The following is a 13,663-nucleotide window of genomic DNA, read 5'->3' as shown; positions in this document are numbered from 1 at the left end:
AAAGTGGTATTTTCAAACACAGAATGTTAAAACCAACATTCTGAGTTCAGGCATACTAAATTCGAATTTCTACCATGTTCCCTGAGTCAGTTAGGATTATAAAATGTAATAATCAAACTGCCCATTCCGGCCTATGGAGAACAGGTAGCCTTGCAATAGTGAAAAATGAAAATGGCTGTAATTCACTATTAGAACATGCCACGGACACCAGGGCATATCCTACCTTATCCTTACAATGCACCCTGCCCTTGGGCCTACCAAAGGGGTTTCTGACATGAAGAAAAGGGAAGGTTTGGGACTGGCAAGTGGGTGCACTTGCCCAGTCAGTATGACAGTACCAGACTGCACGCAGGCCCTGCAATGGCAGACCTTAGACTAATTTTTACAGGCTGCTTCTGTGGGTGGCACAACCAGTGCTGCAAGCCCACCAGCAGCATTTGGATTTACAAGCCCTGGGCACTCCTGGTGCATGCTACTAGGGTCTAGCAGGTAAACCAAACCAACCAATCATGGAATCACAAATTCATACATCAATTTACAATAGGGAGAGCATATGCACTTTAGCACTGGTCAGCAGTGGTAAAGTGCCCAGAGTCATAAAACAGTCAACAACAGGTCAGAACAAATATAGGAGGAAGGCAAAACGTTCAGGGATGATCCTGCAAAAAGGGCCAGGTCAAACAAAAGCAAAAGGAATTTTGAATATGAATAAAGTGACCTCTTAGACTTATACAAGAGAAAGGGGTCAGCAGGAAAAGACGGCCTGTTTTAAAGGTGTAACTGGTGACCAGTGCTTCCACCGATCAAATTCAATCCTCGCAACCAGGCCGATAACATAGAGTCAAAATACTACAAGTGGTTCAGTCAGATAATACAATTTCTTAGTGTCATATTTAATATGGATGAAAGGAAACAGACCAAGTAATGTTAGTCAAATGATTTGAACAGTTAGTTTCTTATTTCAGTTTGTAAATATGGCTGTCACAAAAACATTATAATAATTGTTCTGACAAAAAGGTGACATTTTGTGGATATGCAAATCGAATGAGTAAAGTGACAATGTGAGCATAAAGGGATTATATACAATACGGGGGACTGTACAACAGTAAAATTAATGATTTGATTAACATCTGTTCTTCTATGATTTGCTGTGCAGGATTTTCACAGAGCGCTACCACAGGACTTGTTTAGGCTTTGGGGTGAAACAATAGGGCATGAGCGGATGTGGAGCGTCGACGTTTCAACCCTGGGAGGTGCATTAATATGGAATAAGGTTGCAACGGGTCTTCTTCAGGACAGACTGGAGTCTTCTGTGATTGGATCAGAAGCAGTCTGCAAGTAGCAATGTCAGTGCGGGCTTAGTAATCATTGTACGCTTCGCTGAAATTGCTGAGATATGTAGAAAATATTTTACAAAAACATACCTCTGGTGTAGAGGAGGCTTAGATATTTAAACAAATGCCATTGTCCAAGATTTTTTATCTCAAAATTAATTTAATCTGTACGAATCCCTGTTCAGGGTAGATGCCGGTTGCAGGTCATCTGAATGGAAGAACTACTGAGGTGTGTCAGGTATTCAGAGACCCACTGGAGGATGGGGAAACGATAGGAATGTAGGACGCCGCAAGCGTCTTACCTTAATCTTTTAATGCCAATTGTCGGTGCGCAGAACCAGTCCGTATGAATCTAGGTTATTGGGTAGATGCAAAATGTGGTGCATCAAGATCTTGCGGAAAGCTAAAGAAAATGAAGGAAAACACGCACGGAATCGCGTGTCTTACCTGATGCGGCTCTCGTCAGTGAATGACACAAAGGAAGCGCGTCAGGTTTGACAAGTAGTATTTGAAAAAAGAAGTTTCCCGCCAATTTGAGATTGACAGCACAGGACTTGTGTACGTCAAATGATGGCATGGCGTACATGGCAATCTACACTGACGTGCTCGGGTGGAGACTCGGCACAGGTGCAGGGAGAGGTAAAGTGGATTAGATTGTACGATCATTGTCCTGGTCTAAAGTATGGACCAAACTACTTCAGTTTGGTGGTCCACAGTAAAGGATATCAGTATTGCACGTAAACATTGTAACATTGAAATGATCACAAGTGAAATTTAAATGCATTATTTACATAGATAACGCAAATACTAAGTTATGTGATGCGTAAAAGTGTGAAACTACTTACATTGATGGATATTGTAAAATTGAGAAAATTCATACAAATTATTCACATACATAACACTTTGTCTCGTGTTGTGTAGAGGGCGTGAAATTATTGAAATGATTACGCAAACACTTATTTTGGTGATGCGTAGAAGCGTGCCATAGCCGCCTTTTTCCACTCAAAAAACATCAAAAAGGAAACAACAAGGATCTCATGCAATCAAATAGGTAAATCTAAACACTTAACCTAATGTGTCATATCGGGCATCATAATGTTTATACACATTACATTGTGGACTTTGATACCATTCACATCGCAGAAACTATCGTCAAGTGTAGTGTAAGATACAATTCATAGACTGATGTAAATCTAATTCTGGATGATAAGATATGGGTATAATCTGACAAGAGAATCTGAAAAATTGGAGTAAATCCTACCTAGTGTATAATACTTCCTGGGCGGGTAGATTTACTTTCTTAAGGAAAGAAAGAGTCATGTCTTTCTGAGGAGACCTAATAGGTCTCCGCTGATTCATTCAGTCCCAAGGTTACAGTAATAAAAATTAGATTGTGTGGCTGATATCCACACAATTTTCCATCAAGGAAATCCAGGTGTCTATCTGTGCTTGAAGAGTGGTCTCCATGAGGCACTTAGTGTGCCTGAAGTCCCTTACTCTGGAACCTGCCAAAGAGGGTCTACACCGCTCTATGTCCTGTGAATTAAAATATCTGACTGATTGGAGCAGACGTATTGCAGTGGTTCATACAAAATGGTGCTTGCATGTGAAATGCTGCCAACGAGTTCAGTCTTGAATGGAATACTGCACTAATTCAGGGTAGATGCCGGTTGCAGATGCACTAATGCATAATCCCTGCATTCAAGCCTTCATATAAAATCCAAAGTATTTGCATTATATGCTCTATGCTAAAGACCATAATTAAGGTGCAGATGACTTCACTCTAATTGAATGAAATGGAGTTTGAGCGCTATTTTAAAGCTGCTTGGGGTACTCGCAAATGAGACATTTGATAGAAAAGGATGCACTAGGGTAAAACACAATAGGATTATCTCCAAAAGTTGAAACTCTGCTTAAAGCCTCTAAATCCAACAAAATAAAACTGAGATTGTAAACTCACAGTGGTGCTGGATATGGAGTACCAAAGAACTAATTTTTAAAATCAAAGTTTCAGTTGTCATCAGGGAGCTGATACCAGCTGACAAAGGACCCAGACACAGCTAAGCAAGATACCAGTATTAACAACAACTGATCTCTTAAGTCAATGTTCGACACAGCACCCAAATAGTGTTATCCAAGGGTACCAAACTTGATGGTTCCTTTTCTCCTAAATAACTTGTTTCATGGTTCAAATGTCCAGGTGGTGGTGGCACCCACAGAACCTACGACACTCACTGTGCCCATAGGTTTCTATTAGTAACTGGAGAATTGGCATCAGGGTTAGGGTGTTGCTGCACCCCAAAACAACAGTATCTCTGGATCTGTAAGGCATGGACAGATGTTTCAAATGGCACCACATCCAAAAGGACACTAACCCCAGACTGATATTGAAAAGCTATGACAATACTGCTACAAGCATTTCAGATGGAACAAAACTAAGCTTGATCCAAGACTAGGGGAAATAGCAACAGTAGCATTCCAGTGCTGAGCTCTATCGGATGACTTCAAGAAACTGGCCTAAGGAAGTTCAGGGTGCGGAGGAGGGAAGCCAGGGAAAATCAAATGGTATATGCCATGTTCGAAATGCATAACTCTGGCCAACCAAAGTATTGTACATCTTAGTGCCCATATTTTCTCAAAGAAGCCATTGTTTAAGCATGAGCAGGCCAAGAGAATGTACATGCCAAGATAAAATGTGTAGCCTTCATAAGTGGAGTGTCTTTGAGAGGCGACAGATGCCTCATTGATGTTTATCAGTGGCACCCACAGAACCTACGACACTCACTGTGCCCATAGGTTTCTATGAGTAACTGGAGAATTGGCATCAGGGTTAGGGTGTTGCTGCACCCCAAAACAACAGTATCTCTGGATCTGTAAGGCATGGACAGATGTTTCAAATGGCACCACATCCAAAAGGACACTAACCCCAGACTGATATTGAAAAGCTATGACAATATTGCTACAAGCATTTCAGATGGAACAAAACTAAGCTTGATCCAAGACTAGGGGAAATAGCAACAGTAGCATTCCAGTGCTGAGCTCTATCGGATGACTTCAAGAAACTGGCCTAAGGAAGTTCAGGGTGCGGAGGAGGGAAGCCAGGGAAAATCAAATGGTATATGCCATGTTCGAAATGCATAACTCTGGCCAACCAAAGTATTGTACATCTTAGTGCCCAGATTTTCTCAAAGAAGCCATTGTTTAAGCACGAGCAGGCCAAGAGAATGTACATGCCAAGATAAAATGTGTAGCCTTCATAAGTGGAGTGTCTTTGAGAGGCGACAGATGCCTCATTGATGTTTATCAGAGGAACCTGAAATCTTAAACAGAGTTAATTTATCTCATTTTGGTCAGACTGTTTGCGAAGGTCAGGAGTTACAGAGGCTGAACAGATATTACAACAAGAGCAGTGGTTGCCTCGGGCGCGGTCCTGCCTGTTCCCCGCTTCCCCATCGGATGGGGGCCCTTTAATTGCTGATGGTGTGCAGTGGGAATATCGTTGCTTGACGTAGCTGGGGACCCGTATTTATCATACACAGGCTGACCTACTGGAGGGTAATGTGGGTAGAGCCATCCGGGGACTTAAAAGTAACCTAGAATTTTGGGGGACCTTACCTCTCTCGGTGGCCGTCCGAGTGGCCCTTCTTAAAACGGTGTCCCTCCCTTGGCTCCTGTATTATTTTCGAACGCTCCCAATCTGGATACCTGCATTGATTTTTAAACAGCTTCAATCGATGATCATGGGGTTTCTCTGGCAGACGAAGGGTGGGGCTGAAAACTCTAATGAGACCGGAAGCTAACGGTGGTCTGGCGGTGCCTGACTTTGAGACATATTATTTGGCGGCCCAATTACAGTGGCTTAACCAAGCAGTAGCACTGGAATTGCGGGGGCCTGATGAGTGGGAGGAAGGGTGGGTCCCTGGGCAGATATTGTCTCATATTATTTTGCAGTTGCCATTGCCACTCAAGGCACTCACTGGCGAGCTACGGACGTTTTGGCTTTGTTGGAACAGGAGTTAGCGGAGAGCGCAGATTGCGTGCCCCTACGCACCTGAGATCCCTTTGGCCATGTGTACTGCTCTACCTCACAGGGACAACTGGGCTGCGCTGACTGACTGGCAGGAGAGGGGTCTGTCTACACTAGGGGACCTGTATGAGGATAGCACCCTGCTTCCCTTTGATGCATTGCAGGATAGGTACAACCTGCCTCGTGGGGACTTTCTGCTTCACTCTGCCCTCGTCTTGGCCATCCAAAAGCACTGGAGAGAAGGGCTTTCTGAGCCGCAGACCTTCATGGTTGGTCAGTACGTAGTACTAGCGGCAGGAACCTTTAGGCAGTTACCTTTCTATATAGGCGTATGACGCGCGAGGGGCTGACTCCGTTGCTGGTGCTACGACAGAAGTGGGAGGAGGACGTAGGCGAAGAGATCCCGAGAAGGTGTCGGCTGAGCTGGTTGAACGGCAATGGAAAAACTCTAGAAATGCCAGTTTCCAGCTGGTGCATTTTTTTATATTACATAGAGCCTACCTCACCCCGGCAAAGATTAACACATACTTAGGCACGGATACAGCGCTGTGCCCTCGATGCAACACGGAGGATGCGGATTTTTGCCACATGATGAGGGACTGATCCCAGCTTGGGACGTATTGGGAGGAGGTGGTTACGCTATTGTGCGACATTACCGAGAGAGTGATAGAACCCGCTATAGGCCATTGTCTGCTGCACTGGTTCCCCCAAACCTCCAAGAACCAGAGCACTAGCAAATGTTTGGAGTTGGGCCTCTTATTGGCCAAAAGATACTTTACGGCACATTGGAAATCCAAGGGGGGTCCCAGTATTCAGAGGTGGAAAGCTGACCTCATTAAATGGGCGGAATGTGAGGGCACTATTAGACTACAGCTCGCTAGCCGTGCGAAAAACGAAAAAGCTTTAGAGGCTGCGAGGGCTTGGGAAGCATTGGTAGTTTTATTGAAAGCCCCAGATGTTGATCTAGATGTGGACTCCACTGCTGGAGACCTGGCTGTTTTACCCTGATGAATGCATGTTCCCATACCTGGCTATCTATACTTATTGTATCCCTGGTTGCAATTACCTTTGTCGTTGCAGAACTTCCTGGTATACATTGTACGATATCAGTATTGTGAACTGTGGTGCTACACCCTGATGTTATAATAAACTTTTGCTTTGAGTGACACACTGGGGAGGGGTAAGAGGGTGGGGGGATCAGTTTGTTTTGTTTTCTTGCAGCTCAGGTACAGCTCTTATGTTTCTCATTGCCAATTGGAGGTTATTATTATGTTTATTTCTTAACAATCTGGGTGCCAATTGATGCTATTATCTTGAGGAACGGTATACAAAAACTGTTGGCTACGGATATGTAATGTGTGCTTGGGTGCGACCAGAGTATGTTATTGACAGATGAGCACCTGTTAGTTCCAAAACAAACGTGTCCAGACATAATCAGGATACAAAGTCTAATAAAAATATATTTTTTTTAAAAAAAAGAGCAGTGGTTGCCTCCTTCCCCAGCAGTACTGGCAGAAAGGACTGTGCCCTCCACAAGAATGTCAAATTTGTTCTGACATGGTTACTGCTGATGAAGCAATACAAACTACAAATGGAGCCAGTGTAGTGCACACACATATACCAAGTCCATTAGGGAAAAAACAGGTCAGTTAAAGATGCAGAATGACAGGTGTATGTACACCGAGAGCCATTTCATTCCTAGGGTACCACACAGAGAAGACAGAATGAAAGGGTGACAAGGACGAATGAGTGTGAGTCATGAGATAATATAATTGATAATAGGGGCAGAGGGAAAAGAGGACAAGGAAAAGAGAAGTCATACCTGAAGCATAAACTGCTTTCTACTGCAAATTAGATTTATAAATGTTCTATCATTGTTGCGGGCCGTGCATATTCAATTCCTTTCTTTTTACAGACTTGCACTTGTGTTATTAGATAGCAAGTTAATGACTAAATGTGAACATTTATATACCTATCACGAACTGCTTTATTTAAAAAAAAAAAAAAAAAAGACATATTAAAGGGTCAGAGCTGGAATGCCCACAAGAAAAGTTGCTGCTTCATACGGTATTTGAATTGAAAGATTCTGGTGAAGTTGTGCCTCGTCACCGACGATGAATTCCACATTAATGCAGAATGAACAAAAAAACATGATAACCAGTAAACTCGTATGTGCAATTGCCAGAACACTTAAAATTTATTGTAGGGACAACAACATGTATGTATTTGATATTTGTTGACATTTGGCTAGTTTTGCTCCATACAGAGTGCTGCATATGGTCCAAGGAAAGCATACAGTCAACAAGTGAGAAGAGAGAGCGAGAGGTTCTGGGAGTTGTAGGGTGCTGCTACTGCACTGCGATGTAATTTCCTTTGAAGAGCTGCGTCTACAACTCATTTCTAAATTGGATGAGCAAGTGGGCGGTCCTGATAGATAAGGGGATGTTGTTCCGGATCCTGGATGCATATATGGAAAAGGTCTTATGCATTGTATTTTCTTTTTTTACACTTCTAAGTCTCCAGTCTGATGGTGGCATAGCTGAAGGTGTGGGGAGACCCACCAGAGATGGTGAGTTTGTCAGCAAAGTAAGCAGGGTACTGGTCGTGATGGCATTATACATTATGCAGCTGGTTTTGACAATGGTGCAGGCTGTCAAGGACTAAGAAATAGTGAAGGACAGAACTCAGGAAAGTGGTTAAAATATATCATGAGTTATGAAAAGAGTGTCAGTGTCTAATTCTGACATATTTACCTTGCATGAATAGGAAAGCCACGCCTTGGTATTTGGGAACTCTCTAAGAAGAGCTACAAAAGCCTCAGCCTCCTTTTGACTCGGGATTGTCTCCAATGCAAACAAATCTACTCCTGCAGACTCAAGGCACTGCAATTGAGGTCTATGCCAAGCCATAAGCTCCTGAGAAAGAAAGAAAACAGGATATTGCATCTGTGAGATGAAGCATGTATTGGAGTATGCACAACTGGTGTGAAAGTACATTATGAGTAGAACAAACCTGCAGGAACACTGGTAGTCGCCACACACTGGATTCACTTTCATTTGAACTTACTACATTTGGCATTTTGAACTTCTGACATGAACCCATCCCCTGACCCAAGTGAACTCAAATGCCTGGCACACTTTTTACAAAGTAAAATGTGGAAATGTACTGGGGCATGACAGTACATCAAATTGCAAACACAAGGAACATTTGTTTATGCAGTACTGCAAGTTTTCGGCATTATGGGTTAACAATGAAGTGTATAGGCAAAGGAAATGACGTCTTGCTAGCTTCCACAATTTACTTTTTTGAACTGTATGATGTTTACAAGTGCGGGGCTCCTCTGGGGAGAAACTATACGTATGCCCCTTTAAACAATCGAAAAAACAATGCACAATACATTTGGCTTGCCTGTAGTACAAGCAGTCCCCATTTATTGACTTACTCTAACCCACACTAGATGGGATCCATTCATCTGGCAGGAGGGGAATGCCAAGAAAATACAGAACTAAGTGCAAAAGAAATAATGCATTTACAGGAATGGAGAGAATAAAGGACCTTGCAAGCAGCTTTGTTTATATCCGTTTAATCCAAGGAAAATATGGGTGCTTGAAATTTTTTGGTGCACGACGCAAAGAGAAGATAAGAAACAATATCAGGCTAAAGAGAGTTCGAGTGATTAGTGGGAAAAGGAAAAACTGGAATAATGTAGCAAAAACTGAAAGAGGCATAGTCATACAAGTCACGATTGGGAAAATGAATGCAGGGAGGGAGAAGGCGTGCAAAGGAAAAGAGAAATATATAATATTTTTTTTAAAGGAAAGGTCATAGGTGAACAGGTGCACAATAGAGATAATTTTAAAGGAATAGGGTAGAAAAAGAGAAACTGAGGGGAAATGGCGAAGAAAAGCAGGTTCAGGGAGATATTTAAGAGTTAATATGGTGTAATTTAGTTCCACTAAGAGATGTGCTGCACATCCCGGAGTACTGGTGATATTGAACTCTTGTACCCACAAAGAAAATGATACTTTTCTTGTTGTAGTCTGGACTATTGCTAAAGTAATATCAAGCGGTCACAATAGCGTTACCAAAATATCGAGTAGGAGGTGCACTTATGGAGGTATAGATTTGCTGTTTTAACTCCATTTATACGTACCTTGAAGATGTATATCATCAAGATATTAGCTGTAGAGTTAGGTACAAAACATCTATACATATTTACCAGTCGACATTCTGACCCTTGATACTCTGGTCAAAACATTGTGGCCACTTGATATTCCTTCCACGATATTCTGGATTCACACAACTTTCCCTAATCTATATTTACAAGCTATACAATTTATGTCAATTGTTAAGTCCTGAGATGCAAAAGTATATTTTAGCCTTCCACAGAATCTTGAGTTAGTTGAAACCTACAACAAACCAATGCTTTGAGTTCCTCTAGGCTAACAAGGAAAGCCGTCATTAGATTACTACCTTATTGCAGCCCTGAGTGTCATCTTTGAGACAATACTGGTTATGATATGTCAAGGGTATTTGTAAAGCATACAATCCTCCAGGTGTTGCGCAGGTGTGTGTACAAAGCTCTGCCTACAGTAGAGTTGGTTAACTAAAAAGTCAGGTTTTCAGCTTCTTGCGGAGTTCAAAAAGAGAGGAGGAGCCTTTAATGTGCAGTGGGAGATCGTTCCACGCTTTAGGAGGGATGTAAGAGAAAGCCTGTCCTCCTGATCTGGCCCGTGTATGCATGGGATGTGTGTGAGTAGCAGTTCTGCGGAGTGAAGGTATATGGGTGGTTGGTGGAAGGAGGTGTGATTGTCCAGGTAGGTGGGGCCAAGTACCTTGAATGTGTGAGAAGTTGAACTGAGCACGTTTGTGTATCAAAAAGCCAGGGTAGTCCCTGATGTGAGTTCTGTGTGGGTGGTTGAGAATGAGTCTGGCTGCTGAGTTCTGGATGGTATGTAGTCTTGTAGTGAGTTTCTTGGTGACTCTGGCATAGAGTGTTCCCATAGTCCAACTTGCAGGTGACTAGAGCATGAGTGACAGTTTTTCCAGTGTTGCTTAGGAGTCATTTGAAGATCTTCCTCAGCTTCTTCAGGGTGTGGAAGCAGGATGCATTTGTGGCTTTGGCTTGCATGGTCATGTCCAGTTTGATGTTGATGATTGTTAGGAATTTACTCGAGTGGGCTCTGGGTGTGGGTTCAAGTTCAGCCGGCCAGCAGTTGGATTCCCATAGTAAAGTGTTCTTTCCGAAGATCACTACTTATGTCTTTCCTGTGTTGAGCTTGAGACAGTTGGCTTTCATCCAGTTAGTGACTTCGGTAATGCAAGTAGCAGATATCATTCTTGTGTTGGGGGTCTTCTCTGAGAGGGAGAGTATGCGTTGTGTGTCGCCTACGTGGCAGAGGATGTTGATGTTGTGTGCACGGAAGACGTTGGCCAGAGGGATCATGTATGCTTTGAAAGGGAAGGGGCTGAGCGATAAGCCTTGAGGCATTCAGTAGATGAGTTTGCGGGCTTCCGATGAGTAAGGTGCCAAGTTGACAGCTTGTGTTCTATCCACTTGAAAGGAGCATATACAGCAGGGAGCGGGTCCTTGGATGCCAATGTCATGCAGGCACCTGATGAGGACAGGGCGTGAGACTATGTCAAATGTTGCACGGAGGTCCAGGAGAATAAGGCCTGCAATGTATCCTCCATCAAGGATCACAGGGAGATCGCCTTTGGCAGTGATGAGTGCTGTTTCTGTACTTCGGGTGGGCCTGAATCCAGACTGGGTGGAGTCGAAGAGCTGGTGGTTGGTGAGGTGTAGTTTCTAGAAGACCTTTGTCAGGTACGGTAGGAAGGAGGTGGGTTTGTAGTTGGAATGCGTAGTTGGGTCAGTGGATGATTTCTTAAGCAGGGGGATGACAGTGGCATTTGTCCAGGTGTTCGGGAATGCGGCTGAGTCGATGGAGGCATCAAGGGTGGGTGTTAGTGCTTCGCTGATTGGTAGGAGTCCTTTGGTGAAGGTGGAGATAGGATCAAAGGCCAGATGGAGCACTAGTGTGGATGGTCTTCATGGTAGCAGCGATGTTGATGGTGGTGGCAGTTATCCACAAGGACAGGGTTTGTTTATTGGCTGTGATGGGCAGTTGAGTTGCGATGGTGACTGGGTCTGGTTGAAGGTTAAAATAGCTGTATATGGCTTTGATTTTGTTACAGAAGAATTCTGAGAGCTTGTTCAAAGGTCTTGTGATCAACTGTGAAACTCTTTTCCCACCCGGCAAGTGATGGTCACACAAAGGATGACATAATCACCAGTAAGTATTAATTCAAGATATGATCGCTACAGCACAGAACCAATTTACACTACTAGTGGCATGTTAGAAAAAAAACAGCAAAAATATTTTTTATGTTTTAACTGGAGATGTGAATAATCATCTGTTTTACTTTTTGTATGCATGCAGGCCAAAGGAGCTCACCGTGAAACGGTGCTGTTTTTATTGTCATTTGTGTCTGGTTTGAACTAAAGTAAAAAATACATTTTACTATCTACTCTACACAAAATACAACTTTCATTGATAGTCAGCCCTTAACAGTCCGTTTGGGTTTCTGTTTAGATTTGCTAGCAATCTTTTTTTGTTTTATCTTCACATCTTCCTTGGTGCTTTCTTCATTGTATCATTTAAAATACATGCCTGGCATTAATTGTGCATCTGTTAGCCATATTGATTGTTATGAGTCATATTTCTTTTGCTCATAAGTTTATTACGTAAGTGTTCAATTCAATTAGCACCAGAAGGGTATCATTAAGAATTGGAATTTTAGCAATGCGAAAGCTGGGGAAAGTTATCACCATAACATTTATGGCTAGCTGTACCATGTCCATGAGACCACTAAGTGTCCATACACACTGGGACAAGCAATGTAAAGTTGCACCTCTCAATTTCCCAATCTCCTCCAGGGTAACCTTGTGCTGCTGTAAAGTTGCTTCTATACAAAACATTCAGCCAATCACAAGGATACAGCATCTACTGTCAGTGTAGGCATTTTAGACATTATTGTTCAATACTTTGCAGCATGCGTCTGTCTGCTCAATCGCTCTCCTACCTGTACTTACTCATTAGCAATTACAGTTGCATTGGGTGAGGGTGCCCTTGCTGATCGGGCCAAGGCCCAGAGCAGTTAAGATACGGTCAAGCCTCCATGGATGTGCCTCAGGCTTGTAAGGGCTGCCACCCACAATTTAAAAATATTGACGTATAAAAATATTGACGTATACTATGTAACATGTCTAGCTGTGTTCAAAATTGTGGCCCCCTGTTTCACTCACCAAGCGGTCTCTTCACCCGATGTTCCTTACATCCACTGTTCAGCCTGTCACATAACCCTGCACGGTCATTCACCACCAAGGAAGCAGGCCCATAAAATCAGGTTATCGGTCCATCTGTTAGGCATGTTTTAATATTTCTTTGCAACGCCATTACTGCACTAGGCCTTGCAGGACGGCACCCCAGCAACAGTCTCAGGGGATCCCAAACAAGGCTCCGCAGCAGTCACAGTGTTCGGATCAGAATTGTGTAGATGTATAGGTGCGGGAATGAAGCCACTGGTTCATGAATCCATCCTGGTCGGCATCAGGCCATGCTGGCCTCCCTTCTGTTTCAACTTGAAGCTAGTAACCGGGTTTATCTCCTCTGCATGAGTCAGGAACCCATGAATACTGCTACTGCATTTGCTGCGTTGAGTCACATTCTGTTATCTGTTAGGTCATTCTTAGAATTGTGGGCATAGTACAACCTTCATTTTCGGGTACAGTCTAGTTTTGTCCTAAGCGGTCATGACAGGTCCTACACTTTTCACTATTGCGCTTCAGACCAATACACTTGCAATAACGAACTATAATAGGCCTGCTACTCTAAAAGTCTGGCATTATTAATTAATCAAATTTCACATAGCATTATGGATAAAAAAGGTATAACAACAGTAACAATTTGTTTTCTTTTCAAACCTTTGACGCTTCTTGCAATTGCATCTTAAATCAGTGGAACTATTATAAAACAGAGGAAAACATTTTCAGGTGAATAAATGGAACCAGGTAAGACCTCGAATTAGTCCAATGTGGATGGGATGGATGTGTAGGAAGAGTGAATGGGTATCTCAGCTATCCTACTTGTAAATAGTATGAAATCCTTCTATCAGCAAAGAAAATCATATTTTCTGATTTAAAACTATGAAAATTATGATCCTAATATTCACTGTGCAACTGTTCTGGCATTTTATTTTGATTAGACAGTGGGATAATTTTTTGGGACCAAGAAGAATT

At 42.8% G+C, this 13,663-nt stretch overlaps 1 protein-coding gene across 2 annotated transcripts in view; it reads right to left on the bottom strand.

Moving 5' to 3' along the window:
- The window catches only part of LOC146805330 (betaine-homocysteine S-methyltransferase-like), a 289,657-nt gene that overhangs the window by 186,945 nt on the left and 89,049 nt on the right, over nt 1-13,663 (bottom strand). For both annotated transcript variants that reach the window (XM_085620496.1, XM_085620495.1), the window contains exon 5: nt 8,115-8,276. In XM_085620496.1, the coding sequence (XP_085476622.1) occupies nt 8,115-8,276 (162 nt within the window). The remainder of the gene's footprint in view (nt 1-8,114; nt 8,277-13,663) is intronic.

This window comes from Triturus cristatus, chromosome 8 (assembly GCF_964204655.1).
Source record: "Triturus cristatus chromosome 8, aTriCri1.1, whole genome shotgun sequence".
In the NCBI taxonomy this organism is placed as follows: Eukaryota; Metazoa; Chordata; class Amphibia; order Caudata; family Salamandridae; genus Triturus; species Triturus cristatus.
This window is presented reverse-complemented; position numbering and strand designations above follow the sequence as displayed.